Source organism: Triturus cristatus, chromosome 4_1 (assembly GCF_964204655.1).
Source record: "Triturus cristatus chromosome 4_1, aTriCri1.1, whole genome shotgun sequence".
In the NCBI taxonomy this organism is placed as follows: domain Eukaryota; kingdom Metazoa; phylum Chordata; class Amphibia; order Caudata; family Salamandridae; genus Triturus; species Triturus cristatus.
Genome location: NC_140585.1, coordinates 1,239,129,780 through 1,239,155,625, shown reverse-complemented (window position 1 = coordinate 1,239,155,625; position 25,846 = coordinate 1,239,129,780). Strand labels below are relative to the sequence as shown.

Below are 25,846 nucleotides of genomic sequence, written 5' to 3'. Positions count from 1 at the left end.
ACAACAACCTAAAGAGATAGGGGAGGTGACCAAGAGCCTAGAGGATCCGGGCTACTCCATCGCTACTATCTTGCGCCATACCCCCATAATTAACTAAGCCCCAACTGTCCTTGGAGAACTCTGCTCTAAGGGAGCCGCCACATTTTAGTTCACAAATACTGTACGGACCAGTCAAACATTATAAGCATTGCATCTCAATTTCAAGATTAGACTTATGGGGGAAAAAGGGGAGCAGACCGGAGGCCCCCCCCCCCCCTCCCAAAGCTCCCATGTCCAAGGCTCACAACATTAAGCATCGGCGATCTCGTCCGCCGTCCCAGGCATAACATGCGGCAATTGAACACTTTCAGACTCAGTCCCATCCTAATCAGTTTCAACCGAACCCTTCTCCGATTCCGTGGCCATCACTGCCGGTGAACGTCTCTCCTGGGATATCTCCAATACGGCCTGCAGCGCTGCTGTTCTTTCCACCTCCGTTTGAGTTACCGTAGGCCCCTGCTGACCAGGTCGGCGGCGTCTGATACGCTGTGATCTTCGAGGGCGCAATCCTTCCGCGGGCGGCCCCCTGCCTCTCCTGTGCCTGATCTATAGGACTCCAGCCATGTCCATGCTTCCTCAGGACTATCATGGAAGTGTGTTTTACCGTCCAAGATCACTCTCAGGTGCGCGGGGAACATCAGTGAGTATTGTATCTCTTCGTCTCGGAGCGCTCTCTTAACCGTCAAAGAAGCGCGACTGCGCTGCACTTCTAGAGTGTAGTCTGGGAACAGTGTCACATTACTATTGTCTACCTTGTAGGGGCCTGAAGAGCGGGCCTTGTGCAGCAGCAGATCTCTGTCCTTATAATGAAGTAGTCGCGCCACCACCGGCCTCGGTGGCCTTCCGGGCGCTAGCGGACAAGCCGGAACCCTATGTGCTCATTCCAGAGTATAGAATGGATACGGGCCCTCAGGAGCGGCTGCAGTCTGCAACCAGTCCTCCAAGTAATCCACCATGCTGGCACCTTCCACTCCTTCCGGCAGACCCACCACTCGTATATTATTCCTTTGGTTCCGCCCTTCTGCATCTTCAGCTCACCGCTCTAGGGCCTATAGCAGATTCGTAACAAACCCCATCTGGGCCACCAGGGCCTTCTGAGTAGGTTCCAGGACCTCCATCGTCGCCTCTGTCTGCTTCACCCTGTCAGCTAGTTTAGCATGCTCCGTTAGAAGGAGGCCCAACCATAGCACCACGTGCGCAATGTCCTGCTGCAGAGCGTCCCTGGTATCAGTAATGGCTTTAAGTATTTGGTCTACCTGCTGCTGCATCAGAGCCTCAGGTCGCAATTCTGTAGCTTTCTGCGTCCCATGCTCCTCGTCCTCCGACTACGGGGCGCTCCCCTCTGCTTCCCCCGCGGCTTCCCCATATTGTCAGTGCACTAGGCCGCCAGCACAGTCTCCCGGGGACCCCCGCGCTCTGGCCGCTCAGATCAAGAGCTCCAATTAGCGTCTGCTATGAGCAATGCCCGTCCCTCCTGGCGTCTGTGGCAGGCCGCCCACTTACTGGCCCCCAGACAGGAAACCTCTCTGCCACTTCCAGGTGAACCCCCGCCCTGTCATACAGGTAGTAGCCTCAAATATTCACAAGGCCCCAAATCCGTACACAAGCAGTGGAAGACCCCCAATCCAGGGCCAGCTTCTCTAGGGCCCGCTCTCCACCTCCAACCAATTAAGACAAAAGCATTGTCCGCCAGGCTTTTTAGAACTTTCCGGCAGGGCCCTTCACCCCAGCCAGAGCCCTGGCCCCAAGTCTCTTTACCTCCAGGTCCAGGATAAGCCTTATGAGCCCTGTGCCGGGGGGGGGGGGGGGGGGGGGCACCTCACCCCCCAACCGCTCTGTACCTTCAGGTGGTATCCCTCTGCGCACGGCGATCCAGAGAGCCCAACTCGCCTCCCCTCTGGTAGGCCTCAGTCACTTGCTCATTGACCCAATTGCCGCTATTGCCCAAGCGGCCAAGATGGCGGGCACTTCTGCTCCCTGAGATCCGGGCAGGAAAAATTGCTGGATCCCCGACAGAGGCGGCACCGCCGTTCCCTGCTCCAAGCGTCTCTCACCTGGGCCGGTGCGCGTCGCTCCTCTGTCCGTCCTCCTCAGCCCCTTCAGCCGTGTTTCCGTGTAGCGTCCTCGTAGCCCCCACAGCGATCAGGATTCCGCTTCTCCGGCTCCGCCCAATCTTTGCGGATCCCGCAGTAGACGCCAGCGGGCATAACAGTGCACGTTTCTCGGGGCTCTCCCGTCACGTAGCGACCGGTGCAGCTCTCCTCGCTCACTGCGCTAGGAGCCCAGACCCACCGGCGCCATTTTAAATGAATGCCGGCCAGGCGCCCTTCATCACTCTGTCCCCGGCTGGCTGCAGGGGTCAAGTCTCGCTCTGGGCCGCCACCCGAGCGTCCCCGTGACAGCGCTCAACGATTCCGGGCCTCGGAGACCGATCACCGGCTCCCGATGCAGGATAAATGATGGGGTTGGCGCGGAGCTCCAGGCTCCATCCTCATTGGCTCTCTAGCCATTTCCCCCCCCCCCCCCCCCCCCCGATTCCATAACTTGATTCCGATTGATGGAATGTCTCGCCTTATAAAGTGCTAGTCTTCAAAAATAAAAAAAATAACACTGCCTTTTAACTCTGGCATGAATATTGCAGCTTAGGACCTGATCTTAACTGGACACAAATCCTCATGAATAATCAAAACGGTTGGATTGGTCTTCCAGAGTTAACCTTTAATCATGGTAAACATCAACACAATTAATTTACTCTAAGGATTAGTTTGATTGAAACACTGCCTATGCTCAGTTGTAGGAAGTGTTTATGTAGCTTAGCTCATGTTACTTGAGGGTCTAGTGATGCAATTATGATCTTACTGGCGTCCAGTGCTGAGCACGTTAGATCCATCCAGCTTTCAGTGACTGTTTTTTCCAAATTTCCAGAATCCTGTTAAACATTCCCTGGAATCGCAAAATCTGTTGCCTATTGATGATAATGAATTTATCAGAATGTTAAAAAATAAAGATGACGACATGAGTAAGTGCTCTTCCTGTGTATTACATTTTACTTGTCATGCCGGTAGAACTTAAGCAAGTCATTAGTTGCACTGAAAATCCACTTTAGCCAATGAACAAGAATCTCATAATCCACCATGTTGAATACAGGGAGCATGTCCAATATTGTCAGAAATGATGCCACTATATGGTCCATCACCGTGAAATCTGTTCCCTTTCATCTAACAGTGTGGATCTGGTACCACAACATTACTAAAGACTGACTGACCCGAAACACAAAGTTTGAATATGATAGAATGATTCCTTGTTAACATTTTTCTTCACTGACTTCTTCGAGTAATGCCATAGCAGTGATTCACCTGCTGGATCTATCAATAGCTTACTTAGCAAAAAGGTGATCAATGCCTAATTAAGGCACAGTGGATTAGAATAGTGTTCAAATAATTTTAAGTATTTTGGTTACTGTTTTGACCAATGTTGGCCCATGTTCCTTAGTGATTGATGTTGGAAAACAATCTCCTTGGCATTGTGCTAATTTTGTCCATGCTCCTAAATGCGAATTCTTAGATGCTGGAGTTTTGTGAGATAGCAGGCCAGCCTTCGATTCATATAATACAAGTGTGATGGGCTTTTCACCACATAATTTGGGTTTGGTATAAAAGCCCTAGTCTAATTAAATTGAAGTGTTTTGAATGTTACTTCTTACAGTAGAGGTAGATGAACACTTATTGTACAAATTTGTTTTGCAATGTTGAGTATTCTTCTATGATGCATTCTGACCAGGGTTGCAGCTACCTTCCACTCTCGATTCTCTGTTTCTGCTACTTTCCCATCCATAAGCATCCAGAGCACACCATTTCTCAGAGTACGTTTTTTTTTGTTTGGATGAGTGCTACTTTCCTGTGGGCAACTGATCCATTTAGTGACAACGATTTTTAACTTCATTTTGACATTTCTCATTTGAAATATTTGTAATGCTACATCCTCAGTATTCACTAGATATTTGATAATGCTGAGATGTTCTAAGTGTGCTGCAATATTAGTCTTTAATTAGAATTTTTTATGACTTCAGACTCCTAAATGGTATAGTCTTCTCCTTCAGGATTTAACGTTCTTTTTACAGTTATCAGAGCTTTGGCTGTACTAGAGCCTTTTTTCAGAGCTTACTAATTCACTGGTCAAAACTCAGTCATATGCAAGTATGGCTCTTTGCATCACTCACTTAACCCACCGAGTCAATATTTTTTTTATGGTTCAGCCAGTCTGATACCTTAAGGCGACTTGCCTGCCATGTCCAGATTTTAAATCTCCATTAATAAATATCAGTCTAGTTAGAGTATTGAACTAATCTATAAACTCTTTAAAAAAATTAATGAATGTCCCTGGGGTGTTTTAATAGTCACTATCACCCACACAGTTTGTTTTGAGGTGATGTGATACAAGTTTACTTCCGATTGGAGTCCGGACCATGCCCACCTGCCAACAGAACTGAGGAAATATTGACCCACTTGTCCCCATACTTTGAAGAGCTAGACAGAACTTGGTCTTACCTGTGCCAGTGTTACTGGGATTTGTTTGTAGTGGTATAAGGCTTGCAACACTTTCACCTATGAACAAGCTAGGAGATGTTTCCTATGAAAGGATTAACCTTCTTGTCTACTGTAAGAGCTGCATGAAGGACTAGAACCATACTCTTAGAGTAGCCAGTGACCAGGCGAGAACCACCTGCACCCTCGACCCTTTGAGACTAAGGACTCTTCCAGAGAAAAGAACAAGCAGTGATGAAGGAGTAGTTGTTTAGAAGAAAGGCTGACAAAGTGCAGTGAGCTGCTTTGGAGTACTGACTGTGGCTCGCAAATTACTCTGCACCAGTGTGCACATACATTTAGCCCGAGGGGCTCTAAATCCTCCAGGATATTAAACAGGAGACCGCAAAGGAGCTGATCTGCACAAAACCAGTGCTCAATCTCGGATGCAATGTTCGAAAATTAAGTGATGCAAGGCAAATATTTTATTTCACCGAGCTAATTTCTTCATCACCACATACGAGAGAACCTTCGGCTAAGCAAGTTCAGGATGCACACTGTTCAAAAACCACTTTGTAAATTATTCAATAGACTACATAATTGATCCATTTTTAATAATACAGCTCTTCGGATTTTAGGGTATACATGACGACTGACTAGCCTCTTAATTTACTAATGCCATTGTTCCCGGGGAAGGAGAGGGATGGGCAGAAATGTTTCAAATTTCATGTTTAATAACTCAAATTTGTTAAACCATTCTCAATGCAACGATAAAATATAATGTACCACGGTGAAACGCTTCTGCATGCTAAATAAATACAGTTTTTAGAAGTTCTCTTACAATATTTTTTTTAATAATATTTGTTGCAAGATATACTTGCAAAACATTTCCAGGACTCGGCTCATGCACAAGCTCTTAGAGACAGACTCTAGGCTCTACTCTGGTTCTTAATTTGTTGGCTCGCCCTTTTCTACCCAAAGACTGAGATGCCCATGGTCAACTGTAAGGATGTCTGGAGACATCTGAACCTCATCACAAACACAGTCTGTTGATGCCGTGGTTGAAGGTCTGGCGCAGTTGGTGGATCTACAGAGACTTTTCTGGCCTTTGAATGGGTGTTCCTCTGTCTCTGGATCTTCAAACTCGTGCCTTGGGTACTGCCAGTCCGTTCTGGAGTGAACATTCATTTTAGCTTTCTGCTAGTGCTCTTCTTAGCCTCCTGGGCTACTAAGACCAAAATACCACCTGGGCAATGGAAAATAAACTTTAACAAGCCTGAGCCAAGACAGGGGCCAAGTAAAGGGCCTTCTACCACAAACCTAAGCATGAGCTTCCAGTCACAAACGAGCACATAAACAAGCCGGCTACACTACAACTAACTACTTTGGAATTATTGGCACCTAAAATCTATCCGGAAGTTCACAACCATAAGTCATGGAAGGACTTTAATTAGAAATGCACAGTGCCTCAGTCTTTTGCCAATTCAAGTTAAGCTGTTTTTGCTGAACTTTATTGTTAAACTTTCTGCGCAGTAGGCGAAAATGCGGAGTTATCTTACACTCTATCAGACTGTTGTGCGAGAGTGAGCTGGCACCTGAATATGCTAGGTGTCCCTTCATTCAGAGTCTGTTTTGTAGTAAACTGCCTGAAAAACTTAGCTCTCATGAGGATCCTAAAAGGAATGGCAGAAGATATTGCAACATTTAAAATCCAGGTCTTAACTATGTTAATTTCTTAGTGTGTAGAAGCGTTTTGGAATGTATCTCAGAAGCTGATTGTGCTTGGCTAGTCTTCATTGAGGTGTAATATTTTTTGTGTTCAATACCCACCAGATCTTAATCTTTCTTAAATGTAGTACAATGTTACATGGTATCTCTTATCAATTCTCACACCACCTCTAAATAAGCACTGATTGCTTGACCACAGCTACAATTAAAAATACTAATGGAATCTTGGTTAATGCTGCAACCAACAGCATCCAGGGCCCAGGGACACGGAGGAGGAAAGACAGCATTCAACATGGCTTGTCAATGCACTCCCCTCTGCCCCAGGAATTTGGTAAACGCATGAGAACCAGACAGACTTACATGGTGGGCCTGTTGTACCTTCTTTGTAGATTTCTGTGTTCTACGAGACGTTATGGCAAGCAGTGCCTTTGGTGAGGTCACTGCAGGCGTCGTATTGGAGTCGATGGCTGGCACTTCCTGTGATGAGCGCTTGGGCGAGGCCCATCATGCTCCAGCACCGCTTGGCTGAATGTTCAGAGCTGACTCATCTCTTCATTCAGGAACTCAATGTGATATTTTCAAAATGGCTAAACAGTGTAAACCATAAGTTTATTGTCCAATCGCACCCCATGTCTTGTGCTCTTCCTATCTGATCCAGAAGTGTGCCACAGGCTTGGGTGGGGATTGCCTCATGGACTTTAATTACCCCGTGTCGGGGCATGTGAATTACGCTGTCAGAGAAGGGGGCAATGCCAAGCCTAGCTAAAACGAGCGTCTCTTTTCCTTCACAGCTGTGGAAACACAGAGCACTAGTTCAGAGGAGATGGTCCCAAGTTCGCCTTCACCTCCGCCTCCGCCCAGGGTTTATAAGCCCTGCTTCGTGTGTAATGACAAGTCGTCTGGCTATCACTACGGAGTAAGCTCATGTGAAGGTTGCAAGGTAAGCGAGGAGTTTTATTACACGTTCTTTGGTGCTAGTCTTCTTGCATGGCCTCTCATTTCTCCTACTTGGTCTGTCCCAGAACGGTGCAACTCCCTAGACATGTAAACCCCATTCTCATTCGCCCTCTCTCTTCTATACCCCAAACTCCAGGGTTTCTTCAGAAGAAGCATACAAAAGAACATGGTGTACACTTGCCACAGGGACAAGAACTGTCAGATCAACAAGGTGACACGGAACCGCTGTCAGTACTGCCGACTGCAGAAATGTTTTGAGGTCGGCATGTCTAAGGAGGGTGAGTTTCATTTTCGTGAACTATTACTTGGAGCCGGGAAAGGGGAATGTGTACCTACTACTACATGTTTTATTATTGTATTTTGTATTACTAGATATTACTATGGGAGAGTAATGTAATAGCACGTCCTTGACTTACTCTCTGACATCCCCACAAAAGTTAGCCTTCTTTGGCAAGATCTCCCAGAGATTTCTGCCCTCTATCTGTCTACATTTCTGCATGCTTTTAATATGTTCTTTTTTACCCGTTATCTCATCCTCTCCATTCATTCGTCCCAATTCTAACTCAGTCATTGACTTACTTTCACCTTCCATTCCATGTTTTACTCTTCCTCTTTTCTCATCATGTCATTTTGTCTTCCCCTAATTTCACCTTCATAGCACCTCTGCACTTTATCCCCTTTCTCTGCGTCTTGTGTTTCTATCTCATCTCTCCTACCTTGACCCATTCCATGTGGGCTTCCTCTCCATCCACACACTTTCGGTTTGCTGATTCAGCCCACCAGTTGTTTTTTGGTCCGACCAATCTTTTCCGTCACCAGTGCCTTTTTTAGCCTGGTCTGACAAGCAAAACATTGTCCGCAATATTTTCAAGACGTTAAAACTAAAGTCGTTTATGAATGTGCTAAGAGCATGTTGCCTTTTTTCTCTTTGTTCCAGACTCCATTATTTGAAACACTATCCAGTTAAGACACTTCATCTCTATACTGTTTTGTAGAGTCGGTGTTGAGGATTCTTGGATATTTTCCAAGAGTGCCAAGCAGAGCGAGGATGATTAGTCTGAGGAGGCTTATTTGAGAGTTGTCTGTATTCCTTGTTGGCTATAAACTGGGTATGCCTCGTATATCACAGCCAGCTTTGGATTATGGGAAAGATCCTTGTTCATTCATGAGCTGTCCTTTACATGTCTACCAACATTGGCATGTCCAAGAAGGTATCATATCTTAGCATGTCTAGCTTTATCGCTTCTGCCATTAAGCCAATCAATCAATCAGGGGTTTATAGAGCGCTCTACAAACCCCTGAGGGTCTCAAGGCGCTAGGGGGAGGGAAATGCAGCTCCGGATCAGCTGAAGAGCCAGGTCTTGAGGCTCTTCCTGAAGGTGTGCAGGGTAGGGGAGCGTCTGAGGTTTACTGGGAGCTCGCTCCCATACTGGTGCATGGAAAATGGTGCATGATAAAGATGACCTAATGACTTCTGCATTTAGAGCATGTTAATTCTTGGTACATGCTTTCAGGGAATCGTGTTGGTTCAGCTATTGACTCCTCTGATGGAAGAATCAGATATGGATCCTCTAATGCTAGCATATAATATAAGAAATCACTTCCATTGCCAATGGGTCACTTTTTAGGATGAACGTTTGCTTACTCTGTTACCACGGAGTCATTGCCTATCAGAAGCAGGGTTTTAGATTATGCAACCTCTCTATTATTGTAACTTTTGTATTTGGGTATTGGAACAATCCCATTACCAAATAGCACTGGAAACTACAGAGTCTACAGTAAAAGTGAGACCAAAGACACACTTGCCCGTTGCTACCTTCCAGAGACTCTCCTGATCAAATAGTTGCCCTTTACCGGTATGGTATATCCAGTGGCCTGAAGCTGAGGGAATTGAAGAGTGGGCCATTGTTAAAGAATGAGAGCTACGCTTATGAGCTCAAACCTTCTTTCTACAAAAGACCAGTATTGAAACATTACATTTGCATCAAAACCTTTCAAACGTATGTAAAGATTATCAAGCTTATAAGCTTTGAGTCGGCCAAGGCTACAGCTAGGATGGATCAGGAACATGTCCTGGAATATAATTTGACTGAGGTCAGCCATAGAACTGTTATTCAAGCAGTGATATTTAGAGAGGGTTGTAATGTGACTTGATGGCTCCTTTGGGGAGTACACTGATAGAGGGTACACATCATGAATGGAGACCAAAAGGGCTTGACTTATTTGCGTGAGTGTCTGGGAGTGAAGGCTCAGCATGAAATGGTCTTTGGAACTGCAAGAGACAATTCAGTGGTCTATTGAAGATGGCCTGTTGTGAGCAACCCCATATAAATTACAAACAGCCTGAGTTTTCCTGGTGTTCATTCTCCTACCAGCAAGAACTTCTCTCCGACCTCTATGTTATGATGTATCTCCTCACCCCTAATTGAAGTGAGAATATCTAAAAGAACAATAAGCACTTGTAAGGGCTATAAAAAGATAACAAAGCCTCTGGGACGTGTAGGACATGAAACATTTTTCAGATGTGTCGGTATAAATCATGTACTACAAAAAAAAGTGGACTAATATACTTTAAATTTAAGTGATTGCTAGAAATACCTGGTGCACGCAACTCACTTAAAAAGCTAATTCCAGAAAGCTACACAAAGGTGACAAACGTTCAAGCACAATACCTAAAATGTATAAAGCATGAACAATTTAAGGCACATAGGTCTTGCTGATGCACTCCCACATGTGTTACAAGATTGAATTTCATATCTTCCAGAAGATCTCAGTGCTCGATGGAGAGAGCATTCAATTAATGCATCTTTAGGCAGCATGTACAATGCCATGCGATCAGCAGAGTATTTACATTTCTGAACTAGGTGTACAAAGTTTACCATCGAAATGTTATTCCGACGAGCAATAAATGATCATATGTGATAGCATTCAATATCTGAATCAGTGTACAGGAGGAAACCTACTCAGTCCCACCTGGAGTATCCTTAGCAGTAGAGATCTAGGACCTTCGAGGTGCGAAAGAAATCTGGATTCGAGAAGTGGCCACTAGGTTCATGGATGAGAACTATTGTAGAGCCACTCTGGCACCGAGTCTTCTGAAGGAGCTTAAGGAATTCTTTAGTGAGCGACAGGAAATAACAAGGATATGTTCAAAGCCTTTCAGGATCATTTGGTTGCAGGATTTTCTAAAGTTAAGTGCTATGCTGCTTATTTGGGGACAATTTGAAATAAAATGCCAAAGAGTAGAACCTTTTTGTTCGAGGCATATGAGCTGCAGATTCCACACTGTGCATAGATAGCCATCTGGTGTTGGGCCCGGATGTTTGCACTTGTTTTTGTCTTGGAAAGTCTTTGGAAGTCACGAGGTATGTGACTCCTCCTTTGGATCATAGAACGCATGGGCATCGGCTCCATCCTCAGATAGTTTTTTTTTCCATCATCGGGCTCGGATGTGTTCTCGCGTTCCAGCTCGGAACCGTTAACGGTTTCTCTTCGACGTGCAATCCTTCCCATCTCGACGGTATTGTTTTCGATCGTGTTTCCAACCACACGCGCCCTTCACCTCGAAGTCTTCGATTCCGGTCGTCGACTAAGGCCTTCGGGCCTACCAGGGCCTCATCTCTGGCTCATGAAAAGGACGCCATCTAAAAAGTGTCCTCAATGTGGGTTGAAGTTTCCCCACACCGACCTACATGAGGTGTGCAACCTCTGCCTCTCACCGGAGGACGAGGCCAGAGACTGTCCAGCTTGTGCCTCCTTCCACTCCAAAAAGACCATCCGGGACCGACGAGCTCAAAGAACAATGGCGCACTCGTCATCTTCGATCCCAGACGACATCTTTCAAGAGGGTGTCGATGTTCCGGAGCAAGGTCGAGTCGAGGAACCCATATTAAGCGCCTCAGATATCAGACGATTCTGACGTCGAAGAACTCACTCCAGCTCAAAGGGCCGTGAGTACAGACGTTGACCCCGAACCACCCACCCCCTCGACACTGTCGAAAAAGGCTTCGGTACCACCTCCACCTTAGAGCCCAGGTGCACGCCGAGCCACTGCTTCCCATGCCCTGCCTTCGGGCCCGGTAAAGAAGCCTGCTAAGCCTTTAGGCGACTCTGGCTCGAGTCAGCACCGACAAGCCAACTCCGGCTCCATAGAAAAAGGCGTCTTTGACCTCATCCATGCCGACCACTGCTCCCACATCGAAGCACTCGGCGTCGAAGGCTAGCACCAGTTCTTCGGCACTGACAACACCCTTGGAGCCGACTAATAGACACCCGCCGAAAGGCCCCGAAATTTCCAAACCGAAGACCTCAGAACAGAAAAAACAGCACCCGGCTCCAACTCAGAAAGACACTTAAAAAATACACAGTTCCAAGCCTAGAACCGCTACCGAGGCGACGCACAAAAAACTTGCGGCACCGAAGCCCTCGGCACCGACGGATCTGTCTCCCTCAGACGAGCTGTTTCGACCAGATCCTACCCAAAAGACTCTAATAAAGGATCCTAAGACTGGTCATTTAATGCTCCGTATCAAGAAGAGACCACTACGCATGCCTGGTCCACCACCAAAGAAGAGAGGCTTTGCCACCTCTCCATTAAGGATTCCTTCTCCTCTTCCTCCTTCCCCTCCTCCTCCTCTCCCACCACACCACTCTCCCACACCATCACCTACCCCAATAGATGATGATGATGATGATAACACATCAGACGATCCAGGGGGAGGTGCGGACGATCAACCTCTTGGAGACCCTACCCCTACTGGCTCCCCTGACCCCTGGGATGATTAGTGTCCCAGATGTCCCTTACACCCCACAAGATGATATTTATCCCTCCAGGACTCCCCTCCCCCCCCTCCCCCCAGATGACAATATCTGGTTCAACCAGCTCCTACAAAGATGTGCCCAATACCACGGCGTAGCCCTGCATACAGAACCAGTAGAGGGTGATTTTCTTATGGATACCTTTGACACCACACAAAGGTCCACCTCAACACTGCCCATGCTTAAAGGGGTCATTGAGCATGCAACGGAGATCTTTAAAGACCCAGTCAGGGCTCGGGTCATCAACCCAACAATAGAGAAGAAATATAAAGCTGCCCCTACTGACCCAGTATACATTAATGGCCCTGCACCACTAGACTCACTAGTAGTCTCAAACGCCAGGAAGAGGGCAAATTCCCAAACGTCAGGTGACGCACCACCACCAGACAAGGAATCCAAACTCCTAGACGCCTCTGGCAAACGCACAGCGTCACGGGCAGCAAATATTTGGCGCATTGCTTGCACCCAAGCGCTCCTAGCCAGATATGACAGGGCACATTATGACTAACTTGAGTCCATAATGCAGCACCTCCCTGACAAATACAAAAAACTGTGCCAGTGAGCTAATCCATGAGGGTAAGACCATCACTAATACCTCCATTCGCTGTGCCCTAGATGCAGCAGACACCGCCTTGAGGGCAATCAACACCAGTGTCCTTTTGCGCAGGCATGCCTGGTTACGCATATCGGGGTTTAAACCAGAAGTACAGAGTTCTATACTCCAATCAACCTTTTGATGAGCAATTTGGGCCCAACGTAGACGTATCCCTCAAAAATGAAGGATACAGACACCGCAAAATCAATGGGAGCCTTGCAATCGCAAGCTCCCAGACGATCCTTTCGTCGCTCATCCTTTAGAAGCACCCATCGAGGCTACTCCTCTGATAGCCCCTCCACCTCTTACAAAGCTCCCGCACAATCCACCTTTACTAGAGGTTACCAAAGGGGTGGTTACAGGGGGAATAACAGCAAAGGCAGAGGCAAAAATAACAACTCCCAACTCCCGCTCTGCCTCCACACCTACCCCATGACTTCCCCCCGACTATTCCACTCCAGTCGGGGGAAGACTCCACCAATTTCTCCCTGCCTGGATAAACATCACTTCAGACAGGTGGGTCCACGAAATAATTAAATCAGGCTACTGTCTCGAACTAACCTCTCCCCACCCAAACATCCCACCCAAACACCGTCCAATGTCACAAGAACATCGCTCACTCTTAAAACAGGAGGTTATCTCCCTCCTGCAAGAGAGTGCAATAGAACAAGTTCCCCTGCACCAAAAAACAAAAGGGTCTACTCCCTCTTTTTTCTCATACCAAAAAAGGACGGATCTCTAAGGCCTATTTTCGACCTCAGACCTCTAAACATAGGCATACATTCAGGCCATTTTCACATGGTCACACTTCAGCAGGTCCTCCCTCTGCTTTCCCAGGGCGACTTCCTTGCTACTCTAGACCTCAAGGATGCCTATTTCCACATTCACAGCGCTCACAGAAAATATCTAAGATTTGTAGTAGACGGTCAGCACTATCAATTCAAGGTGCTCCCATTCGGAGTCACCACAGCACCAAGAGTGTTCACCAAGTGCCTAGCAGTAGTGGCAGCATATCTAAGGAGACAAAACATACATATCTTCCCATACCTAGACGACTGGCTTATAAAAGCCAAATCGTACAATCGGTGTGTACAACACACTCGCGCCACTATTCAACAACTTCACAACCTGGGATTCACAATAAATCACGCCATGTCCCAGCTCCAACCGTCCCACACACAACAATACCTCGGTGCCACCATAAACACCGCAAGAGCACTCTCCTATCCCAGCCCCACTAGGATAGCGAGCATCCAAGCTCTTCTTGCCAAATTCCAACCGCAACACTCTCTTCCAGCTCGAGTGTTCATGCAACTCATAGGAATGATGGCCTCTTGCATATTCATAGTGCCTCATGCAAGACTCCAGATGCGTCCTCTCCAAGAGTGCTTTAGCACGCCTATGGAACGAGACTCACGGTCAGCTAACAGATCTGATGTTGGTAGACAGTCGTACTCATCGCTCTCTGCAATGGTGGAACAAAGAACCTTTCCAAAGGGCGATTGTTCCCCAAATAGTCATGACAGCGGACGCATCGCTCTGCGGCTGGGGAGCTCACCTACTACATCACACCATGCAGGGCAGGTGGACACCGCAACAAAAGTTACTCCACATCAACCATTCGGAGTTACTAGCCATATTCCTAGCCTTAAAAGCATTTCAAAAACATATATCCGGCAAGACTGTCTTAGTCCGCACCGACAACATGACAGCCATGTATTACATCCAGAAACAAGGCGGGACACACTCTCTGCAGCTCTCTCAACTTGCACAGAGCATATGGAGGTGGGTTATACCTCCAGAACATTTTTCTCCTAGCCCAACATGTCCCAGGAGTCCAAAACACAATAGCCGACCTTTTGAGTCGTCAAACAGAACAAATCCACGAGTGGGAACTTCATCCACAAGTTCTTCAACCGTTTTTTCAAACTTGGGGGCAACCACAGATAGACCTCTTTGCCACCCAAGAAAATGCCAAATGCCCAAACTTCGCCGCCAGGTACCCTCACCCATTGTCCAAAGGCAATGTGATATGGATGAACTGGTCAGGCAGATTTGCGTACGCTTTTCCGGCTCTCCCACTCATTCCACTAGTGGTGCGCAAACTACAGCAACACTCCTTAACGCTTATTCTACTTGCTCCAACTTGGGCCAGACAGCCCTGGTACACCACACTGCTGGAACTCTCAGTAGTTCCGCACCAAAAACTACACCTCTCTCCACGCCTCTTAACCCAGAACCATGGAGAGATCCAACACCTGGACCCAGCTCAGCTCAACCTAGCGATCTGGCTCCTGAAATTCTAGAATTCGGTTACCTTAACCTTCCTCCTGACTGTATGAACGTCGTCAAAGAAGCTAGACGGCCTACCACTAGAGCATGCTATGCAGCCAAGTGGAAAAGATTCGTAGTATACTGCTATAACAATACTAATCCCCTAGATGTCTTTCCAACACATCATAGGCTACTTACTACACCTCCAAAGATGCAACCTGGCCTATATCTCTATCAGATTGCATCTTGCTGCCATAGCAGCATATCGTCTACAAAATAGACAACACCTCTCACTTTTCAGAGTACCTGCCATAAAGGCCTTTATGAAAGGACTCAAAAGAATAATTCCCCCCCAGAGTAGCACCTTCCCCTGTGTGGAATTTGAACATCGTTCTCACAAGACTAATGGGGCCTCCATTTGAACCCCCACATAAATGTGAGCTACAATTCTTAAAATGGAAAACTGCTTTCCTTGTAGCCATTACTTCTCTACGAAGAGTTAGTGAACTACAAGCACTAACCATTCAAGAACCCTTTCTACAAATGCATCTTAATAAAGTTGTTCTCCGAACTAATCCTAAATTCCTCCCTAAAGTCATTTCTCCCTTCCACCTCAATCTGTAGAGCTGCCTGTACTCTTCTCGCAGCCACAAACAGTCGCAGAAAGAGCTCTTCACACCTTAGATGTCAAAAGAACACTACAATACTACATAGAAAGAACAAAACCCTTTCGTAAGGCCAAACAACTATTCGTGTCTTTCTCACCACCACATTAAGGCAACCCCATATCAAAATCTGGGATAGCTAGGTGGATTGTCAAATGCAAACAGATTTGTTACCAAAAAGCAAAACGTACGTTATCTGTTCCTCCTAAAGCCCACTCTACACGAAAGATAGGGGCTTCAATGGCATTTCTAGGCAACATTTCCTTAGATGATACATGCAGAGCAGCTACATGGTCTACACCGCACACATTCACAAAACACTACTGTGTTGATGTGCAAACTAAACAAGCTAGTGTGGGCCAGGCTGTACTCAAAACACTATTTCAAACTACTGCAACAGATACTGGTGGTCGCCGCTAAGGGTGGATACTGCTTTACAATCTATGCGCAGTGTGTAATCTGCAGCTCATATGCCTCGAACGGAATATGCTACTTACCAGTATGCATCTGTTCTTGGCATGTAGAGCCGCAGATCTACACACGCCCACCCGCCTCCCCGGCTACCTTTATCTGTTTCAGTATTATCTTACTAGATACAACACACATGGGCATCTTTCCTGTTTCTTACTAAGCTCCATCTTTTCCCTGCTGGCGAAAAACAATCTGAGGATGGAGCCGATGCCCATGCGCACTATGATCCAAAGGAGGAGTCACCTATCCCGTGACTTCCAAAGACTTTCCAAGACAAAAACAAGTGCAAACATCCGGGCCCAACACCAGATGGCGATCTATGCACAGTGTGTAGATCTACAGCTCTACATGCCAAGAACAGATGCATACTGGTAAGTAGCATATTCCTTTCTGTAAATCTGCCACTTCCACCTAACAGAAGTGGTAGTCTTCTGCTGAATGTGGGTAGTGAAGAGCAGCAGCACAGGGGCTCTGAGCTTCGTATTGATAACGCAGGACGTAGCCATGGCATCTTTTATGGAGGGGAATGGTTGGTTATGTAAACTAGCTGAAAACCCATCCACTTCCAGACTTGCTGGTACCCAGTAGGTGGACCTTTATGAGAGACTCATTATTGCCCTGGGAATAATTGCCATACGTTGACCAGTTTGAGCCTAGTCCGATTGTGTCTTATGCATGTGCCTGTCTGATACCATCATGATTTCAGACCTGGAGTGAAAAATGTACATGGTTTGAAATCCGGACCATGGTTGTGCATGGTCAGGGAATCCTTTGCCGAGGCAGTTGCTGTGCCAGGTTAATTTTGTGTTGTGGGTCTGTGAACGTAAACAGATGCCTTCCCCACCTCCCGGGCCACTACTCCAAGTCCATCTCGTGATTTGAAGGTTGTACTTTGGAGGAGCTGCAGCATGAGAGTAGGGCACTATTGTACAGTGTGAAGAGGGCAGCAGTATAAATGATGGCTTCTATGCTCTGGTAAGGAGGACTAAAGTAGGGTAGCTGTGGTCTAGCGACAGACACGATGGGGTATACTAATCTGGCACTTCACTTTGGTATGAGGATCTACATGGTGGCATAAGACCTGGGCCTTGCCCAATTTTCGGTTTGTTTAAAGAGCTGGGCTCCATCCTCTCATTCCGATGGGTGGCTGTAGGGTAGAAGGGTCTACGATGGAAGGGCCTACGATAGAAGGGTCTACGCACTGGGATGAAGGGTCTATAGTAGAAGGGTCTACGCACTGGGATGAAGGGTCTATAGTAGAAGGGTCTACGCACTGGGATGAAGGGTCTACGGTGAAAAGGTCTATGCACCGACTTGAAGGGCCTACGCACTGGGATGAAGGGTTTACGGTAGAAGGGCCTACGCACTGGGATGAAGGGCCTACGCACTGGGATGAAGGGCCTACGCACTGGGATGAAGGGCCTACGCACTGGGATGAAGGGCCTACGCACTGGGATGAAGGGCCTACGCACTGGGATGAAGGGCCTACGCACTGGGATGAAGGGCCTACGCACTGGGATGAAGGGCCTACGCACTGGGATGAAGGGCCTATGCACTGGGATGAAGGGTCTATGCACTGGGATGAAGGGTTTACGGTAGAAGGGTCTATGGTAGAAGGGTCTATGCACTGGGATGAAGGGTTTACGGTAGAAGGGTCTATGGTAGAAGGGTCTATGCACTGGGATGAAGGGTTTACGGTAGAAGGGTCTATGGTAGAAGGGTCTACGCACTGGGATGAAGGGTCTATGCACTGGGATGAAGGGTTTACGGTAGAAGGGTCTATGGTAGAAGTGTCTACGCACTGGGATGAAGGGTCTATAGTAGAAGGGTCTACGCACTGGGATGAAGGGTCCACGGTAGAAGGGCCTACGGTAGAAGGGTCTATGCACTGGGATGAAGGGTCTATGCACTAGGATGAAGGGTTTACGGTAGAAGGGCCTACGCACTGGGATGAAGGGTCTATGCACTGGGATGAAGGGTTTACGGTAGAAGGGTCTATGGTAGAAGGGTCTATGCACTGGGATGAAGGGTCTATGCACTGGGATGAAGGGTCTATGCACTGGGAGGAAGGGTCTACGGTCGAAGGGTCTATGCGCTAGGATGAAGGGTCTATGGTCATAGAGAAGCGCTGTATCTGCAGGTGTGTAAAGGCTGCCGAATCCGAGATGCGTTCTATCCTCCTGAATACGTTCTGCAAGACGGCTGAGTTCCACCTTCGTGATGCAGAATAAAGGCTGTGGCCTACGCTCCGTGGCAGAGTATAGGGGCGCTCTCTCCTACAGCCACCCCTTTAAAGTGAAGTGGTTGCTGTAGGAAAAATGTGCCCCTTCTTCGAGTTGCTGTAAAGAGCTGTGTCTGTCTTCTGGTATGAAGGGCCTACAAACTTAAAACGGGGCTCTCACTTGGTGAGAAAAAGGTGCAATGTAAGAGCTGCCGTGTAGTGGCCGCTGTAGGAGAGAAGAGTCCTTTACCATGATAGAAAGGGGTTTAGAAGTGTCCTATCCTTCGCTAAGCAGGGGCTGCTGTAAGGGGGCAAGTCCCTGTCTTCTGGTAAGCAAGGCCTGCAGTAAGACCGCATGGCCGCTGTTCCCTGGTATGAACGGATTGCTGTGGAACAGCAGGGCCCTGGCTCACTGGCCTGCGTCGGCTCCCAGCTCAGTCTATAAGTGGATTTCCTGCAGCTCGGGTATCCTGTTGCCAGATCTCTCTCGCACTTTATCCTGGGGTGAACAGGAAGTGCATGAGGGAAACGTGTGAGCAAAGGCAGGGAGGGGAACTCGGAGGCGAGAGGGAGAGCGGCTTCTGCTGAGCAGCAAAGTGAAGACGGAGCAGAGGAGGAGAGTGAGAAGCCACAGGCTTCTGTGTGAAAGTGGAAAGGATGATTTTAGGATGGTGCTAGGGTGCATAAACGAACAACCGCATTCATGGAGACTAAGAGAGCAACAAGGGAGGCGCGATAAAGAACGGGTAGAGTAAAGATGTGGGAGAGAGAGGAGCGAGAGAAAGTCCCGAAGATAGGCGAAACCCGTAAATAAATACTGGGACACGGGTTGAAATTAGTGGCTGAGAGGACCAAAAGAAAGGCTCGAAGAAAACCACAGAACCTAAAAAATATACTACGTAAGATAAAAAGAGGAAGGAATTAACAAAGGGAATGAAAGGAAGAAGGTTGGACACGCGAGAGACCTTGCAGGAAAACTGAGGGTTACCGAATGTGGCAAGATGCCCCTCATCCCCGGAGGAGGTCAAGATATGAGTTTCGTAGGACTTCGGATACTTGTTTATGTCCTTTTACCTCTTGTCAGAGACGTATTTTCTCTTATGCTGCGTGCTACACCAGAAGCCTAGCCGGTGTCGGGCCAAGAAAAAGCTTATGGAAATGGAGCCGGTGTCATTTGCTGTTCATGAACTGTACCACTTCTATATATGAAACAGAGCCTCACAGAGGTCTGTTTGGCTGGGATCCTTCCTGCCTGGCCAGGCAGCAGCAGCCCCTCCCTCCATAGCCCGTGCACTGCACCGTTCCCCATCAATCTCTGCGCTGTCTCTGCCACCTGTGGGCACGGGGTCGGAGGTGAGCCAGTGGGGTCAGGGGTCCCATGCGGAGTACTTTGTAATGTTCTCTTCCATCAGGTGTAGCAGAAGCCCTCCACCTCCTCCTTGGACATCCAAATAAAACTGATCCCGATTCGACTTTGTGAAACATGTTTTGAATATCCTATTTGGAATTAGACTGTATTCTAAGACGTTGTAGGCCACGCACCGGTATATTCCGTAGTATGGAATTATGTAGCCAGTGTGTGGGAGATGTAGGGGCTCCTGTAAGTGCAGGGAAGTCTGGCGTTAAGTCCCCGCAGCACTAAAGCAGAAGGAGAGAAACTGAATGGCTGCTGTTCAATCTTAAACTGCCCCCCTCCCCCCCCCCCCACATCCCCTTCACCCCCGATTGTTTCATTACCATCATATTGGCATAATTTGTACCTCTCAGAATGAACCTGGGGGCTTGCTGTCTCTGACTTGTAGGCTATATTAATGTCTGAAGGTAGGTCACTCGCATGCGTTTCACGAAACGTTCATATCTACAGACTCTACAGAGAAGTTCGCCATTATGAGAGGAGACCTAAAGGCACGACTTGTAGATAACCTGGAGTAAGAATATTGGCTCGGTTTCAGTGATAGAAATAATTTGAACGCCTAACTTTTTTGTCTTTTTTTAAAATGAGAAATGGATGTTAGTTTGACCAAAGTAAGATGACAAAAGAGTAGCATCGAACAGGGACAGGAAAATGTTGCTTTCAGTTAAGTATGATCTACAACATGCATAAAGGTTAACCAGCACATCTAACCAGAGTCAATGCCTTTATTTTATTTATTGAAAATAAAGGCCCTTTTGGGATTAGGTGCCTTGTGTCTGCACTGGGTCGGAAAAATTTCAAGTTCATAAACCAGAATCCCAATCTATACAAGGCTATGATCAATTGTAGTTATTTGACAAATGTTATATTGCACATATCTACCTAAGTGTCAGTGTGCGTTACTCAAGGATGAACAATTGGCAGGTATCTGGATTTCACTTGCATTATATTCAGCATCAAATGAAAAGGTGAAATATCCAGGTAGAGTTGATGTTTGGTTAAAATGAAGAAGTTAAGGTAATGGGGTAACATAATTACTTAGTTGGGTTATAAAAGGAAAATGATGTCTCATCCATGAACAACTTGCAAAAATATGAGATGAAAGAACATAAATGTAAACCTACTTTTCCTTGAGTTAGCTAGAATAAAAGGCTTTGCTGGGCTTGCCTAAAGTGGCATGTAAAGGAGTTCAGATGACAGCCAAATTTTAGAAATAATTTCTTTGTTGGAAATGGGATTCAATTCTGTGGCATTTTGAAATGAATATATATAGCACCCACAGCAGGCCTTAATTTCGTCTTTGTGCTAGATTAGTGATTGCGTTTTGGTTACACGATGCACTGAGGTAGATGGTGGTCAAAATGTGCATGTTACATTTGGGCTGTGGTGCTCGTAGACAATGCCTTGATTGAGCTCCACAAGTACCAGTACAGAGTATATGGTGATCCCATAGGTTCAGGGGTGAGGGCATTTGAAGGCAGAAGGTGCAGTATGGTTATGATTGACAACGGTTATCATTCACATGCATCAGGAAAAATCATTAATTTAAAAAAACATATTGGGTAGAGCATTTTTTGTTTTATCCTCCATTCCACGAGGCTAAAAGATGTTGCCAGTGTCCAGGACGAGGATGTTCATGGATATGCTACACTAAGAAGGATCCCTGCCCTCTTCTACAATTGGTCCCATGAACTGCTAGAAAATTCATATCCGAACATCAGGAGTACCAGTGCTGATGCTGTTCTGGTAGTACTCGCAGTGAAGCCAGGCAGACCTTTGCGTGGTACAGTTTGCTTAAAGGTGTTTCGGATTTGCACAGAAAGACCCTAAATATGAACAGTTGAATCGGCATTCTGTAGATTTTGTGGCCCTAACAGTTTCAGGATACCAGGAACTGTTCAGGAAAAAACCTGCCCGAACCGCTCAAAACGGTGACAGAAGTGAAGAGAAATCAATCAATCAATACATTTGTAAAGCGCGCTACTCACCCACGAGGGTCTCAAGGCACTGGCGGGGGCGGGGGGGGGGGGGGGGGTGCTGCTACTGCTCGAAGAGCCAGGTATTGAGTAGACTCCTGAAGGTGAGTAGGTCCTGGGTCTGCCATAGGAGGATGGGGAGGGCGGGCGTTCCAGGACTTGGCGGCGAGGTAGGAGAAAGATCTGCTGCCGGTGGTAGCTCTTCGAATGCGGGGGACGGTGACGAGGGCGAGGTCGGCGGAGCGGAGCTGGCAGTTCGGAGTGTAGCAGGAGAGTCGTCTGAGGTATGCTGGTCCGGTGTTCTGGAGTGCCTTGTGTGCGTGGGTGAGGAGTTTGAAGGTGATCCTCTTGTTGACGGGGAGCCAGTGGAGGTATCTCGGGTGGGGTGTGATGTGGCTGTGGCGAGGGATGTCGAGGATCAGGCGAGCAGAGGCGTTCTGTATTTGTTGCAGTACTTTCAGCAATTTGGTCGGTGCTCCCGCATAGAGGGCGTTCCCGTAGTCCAGCCTGCTGCTGACTAGGGCCTGGGTGACCGTTCTTGTGTCGGTGGGGATCCACCTGTAGATCTTTCGGAGCATGCGGAGGGTGTTGAAACAGGAGGATGAGATGGTGTTGACTTGCTTGGTCATGGAGAGTGTTGAGTCGAGGATGAATCCCAGGTTGCGTGCGTGGTCGGTGGGTGTCTGTGCGGTCGGCCACCAAGAGCCGTTCCAGGCTGAGGGGGTGGAGCCAAGGATGAGGACCTCCTTCTTGTCTGAGTTCAGCTTCTGCCGGCTGTTCTTCATCCATTCGGCGACGGCTTTCATTCCTTCGTGGAGGTTGGTTTTGGCGGTGAGAGGGTCCTTGTTGAGGGAGAGGATCAGTTGTGTGTCATCGGCGTAGGTGATGATGTTGAGGGCGAAATAGTAGAGCTACGCCATGTATTAACTTGGTTCAGCGCTTCATACCACACCTGCCATTTCAAAATGCCATAACTAATAGAGATGTGACTATTACCTAATGTATGATACTCAATTTAACTCCACCTCGAATGGATGGAGGGTTCATTCCACAAGCTGATGAACCAGGTGCACTCAGACACCAAAATCTCCTATGAAAATTAGCTTTCTGAGTAAGTTTTGGCTAACGCTCTTGCATCAGTGTGAAAGCCTCCTCCTTGGTCAGTCGTTTGCTTTACATTGATTGACATGAAAGGTTACCAGCACCCGATCCAGGGTTTACTACAAGGCCCTTGTATATACGGCCATGTCCTAAACAGATTGCCAAAAGGATGGATGCAAATATCCACGTATGAATCTGTTCGAAAAAGGGAGAGACAAGGTGGTTCGAGATCCTCCGTTTGCCAAGCAGTTTGGGTAGCGTGGAGGAAGCTGTTATGCTACTTTGCAACGCATAGAAAAAAGCAGGTCGCGAAGAGGAAAACTAGTCCAAGGCAAGCAAGCTGGACGCACCCTAGAGTGTTTGACTCTGGCAATACACAGGGTTTTAAAAATGGAGGTCCCCTAACTAGATAAAAGTAGACTAACGCTACGTCCCACCAGCTAAGCTACATTAAGGGGTAGGGGCGGGATACCGATATGCTAAAGCACCTGTCACAAATTATGGCCTGGAGACCGTAAAATGTCTGATTCCGTTATCTTCGGTATTACACAGTACACGAGCAATTGCTTAAACCCACTACTCCTTTTCGAAGTACAGTGTCTTCTGAGAATGTGTATTGTTTCCCAGGAAGTCTGCAAAAAAAGTCCATATGGCTCTAGGGTCTGTGCAGAAAGAGATGTGTACGAATCGTCACAGAGCATGAGATTTTCTTTATATCTTGACTGTCCATTCCCAAGAACTGTTCTAAAAGAGGAATGTCTCCAAAGAATGGCGTTACTTCTTTTTTTGGCTTGAACTATTCCTCGGCCCATTCAAGAAAGTTAAGAGACTCGCCATTCTCTGCCTTAAATAAATACGTTATTGAGCCTGGATGAACGAAGCCTTTAAACGTGACCACAATAAACAGCTACATTTTTGGGTGGAGATTTGGACCTTTTGCTAATCTGTGATTTTGGATGGTTCCAACGGATGAGAATTGGTCAGCATGGGACTGCTTTGGAGTTTGTACCTGTAGAGCTGCACTGGAACCGTTGGTATCAATCCCATAAGCTTTGCTCTGGACTGGGGGCGTTTCTGTGGAATATTTCAGGGGATTTCCTCTGGGTCTTGACTCGTCTGGCTTTGCAGAAATGGCAAATGTGAGCTACCCTCCTTTTGGGAAACGAAGTATTGAGGGGCTCCGTTTTGCGAGGGACCGCAGCTCCCTCTACCGACTGCAGCTGAGAGAATGTTACGTAGGAGCACCACCCAGTCTAGTTGTGAGAATCGGCTGATTGCAGGAGAGAATGTGAGCTAGGGGCATTGTTAAAACTGGCCAAAATCTACAAAGGAATAATAGTCTGAGCATCACACTTGATATGTCAATTTTCCTGGCCTGTTATTGGGCTTACAAACCTCGGAAGGGTGATGGGCTTGCTTGCCCGGGATTCAAACATTTGACCTGCACAGATCTCGGGGGTGAAAACGTAGCCTTTTCCTTTTAAATGTGTTTTTTTTGTAACATGTTTAGGAAAAACAGTGGTTCAAATGATGGCAATAATGGGTCCAGAGCAAAAAGTGTGAACCCCAAAGGGGGCACTAGGATCCTAATTTAAACTAGAGCATTAATCATACTGGGAGCACAAAAGTAGGAGAACATATGTCGTGTAAAATTGACCGTTTATTTTACACAGGTTAAACTTAGTACTCTAAGTAATATTCAGGTGCTCAAAAAAGTAGGTGTTATGTGACAAGGTGAAAGTGGATTAAAAAGCACATCGCATTGACAACAAAACCAATGGAACTCCACGTGAGTTTAAACAATGGAAGGAGTTCCTGTTGTAAGGGTCGACGGCGTTTTGATCTTAGAGACTTAAGATCATCTCGAGGACATATAGTGAGCAGTCTGAAACTAAAGGGGAACAATGCATTGTTACAATATGTACCCTACAGTTGAGCTAGTAGCAGTGAATAAGTGCTCCCAGTGGTTGTAACTGTGATTTTTAATTAGCACTAAACCTCCTAGGTTGCGTGAGGTACAGAGAAGACCGTTAAGGTGGTCAATGTGAAAGACCAACGAAGGGTGGAGCGCGCAGGGCGCCAGTTTTTTTTTTTTGTTTGAAGCCTGTGTAGGTGAAGTAACTATACTGCTTGGGGCAGGAGTAATTCGAATGCTTATGAGAATGGGTATTTTCTGTTTCTTGTGGGTACACCACATCAGATTCAGGGGCGCTGTAGGAGCTTTACCTGGAAAAACAATCTTCTTAGTTCATTACTTTGTGGTGATATTAGTTTGGTCATACAGGCTTAGAAGAGGCAGACTGTTGGCCAGCTATCTTCCATGTGGTGTAGTGTACTGGTGTTTTAAGTGTGTGCGGGCTCTGATGGGCATTTGGTGGAACAATGAAGCATTTAAGTGATGCTCCAGAATCGGAGGACAGACACGATTCAAGTAATGAATTTCATAGCAGCTGCAGCCCAATGCTGGATTTTTGACGGACCGAGAAAAGTGGTGCCCAGGTTCCCGAGAACACCTTGAGAATCACACAAATTGTGCAAAAGTCTGTACAGATGAAGTTAACCGAACTTCGTGGTCCTGCACCTAGATAAGGACGCAAAATTGCAGTAGCCAGTCCTGTGTCTTTATGTCCTTCACATTTGCCTTTTCAAGGGGTGCAGGTTTGGCGGATAACGAGAATCCCCTTCGGGTACCCCTGGGCATCGTTAGGCTTTGTGGATTCTGTATTCATTAGCGCAAGAAGATCTGTCCTAAGGCAGCATAGCTGCTTTCTGATTTTAAAACCAGTTCGCCCCCACTTTTTTTGAATACGCATTACCACCTCGTCGCCAAATATATTTGAAAATAAGCTCGACCTTTCTGCAAAAGGCGACACCCACTTTTGAGTGTCCCCGGCTGCAGGGAGGAGGACTCTTTTCTATTATGTGTAGGGAGAGGCAGCTATCCACGATTTCTGTTAGAACCCTTACCATCAGATTCCATTGAAATGGGTATAAGCTTCTTAGCCCAGTGAGATCTGCATTTCTATGCTTCTAGCACATTTTTTGATGATCGGTTTTGTAATGA

The 25,846-nt window shown here is 47.0% G+C and overlaps 1 protein-coding gene across 3 annotated transcripts in view; it reads left to right on the top strand.

Annotated features, from left to right (window-relative positions):
* RARG (retinoic acid receptor gamma) overlaps positions 1 to 25,846 on the top strand; it is a 442,759-nt gene that overhangs the window by 365,138 nt on the left and 51,775 nt on the right. For all 3 annotated transcript variants that reach the window (XM_085654659.1, XM_085654660.1, XM_085654661.1), the window contains 2 exons: positions 7,082 to 7,230; positions 7,384 to 7,525. In XM_085654659.1, coding sequence (XP_085510785.1) covers positions 7,082 to 7,230; positions 7,384 to 7,525 — 291 coding nt within the window. The remainder of the gene's footprint in view (positions 1 to 7,081; positions 7,231 to 7,383; positions 7,526 to 25,846) is intronic.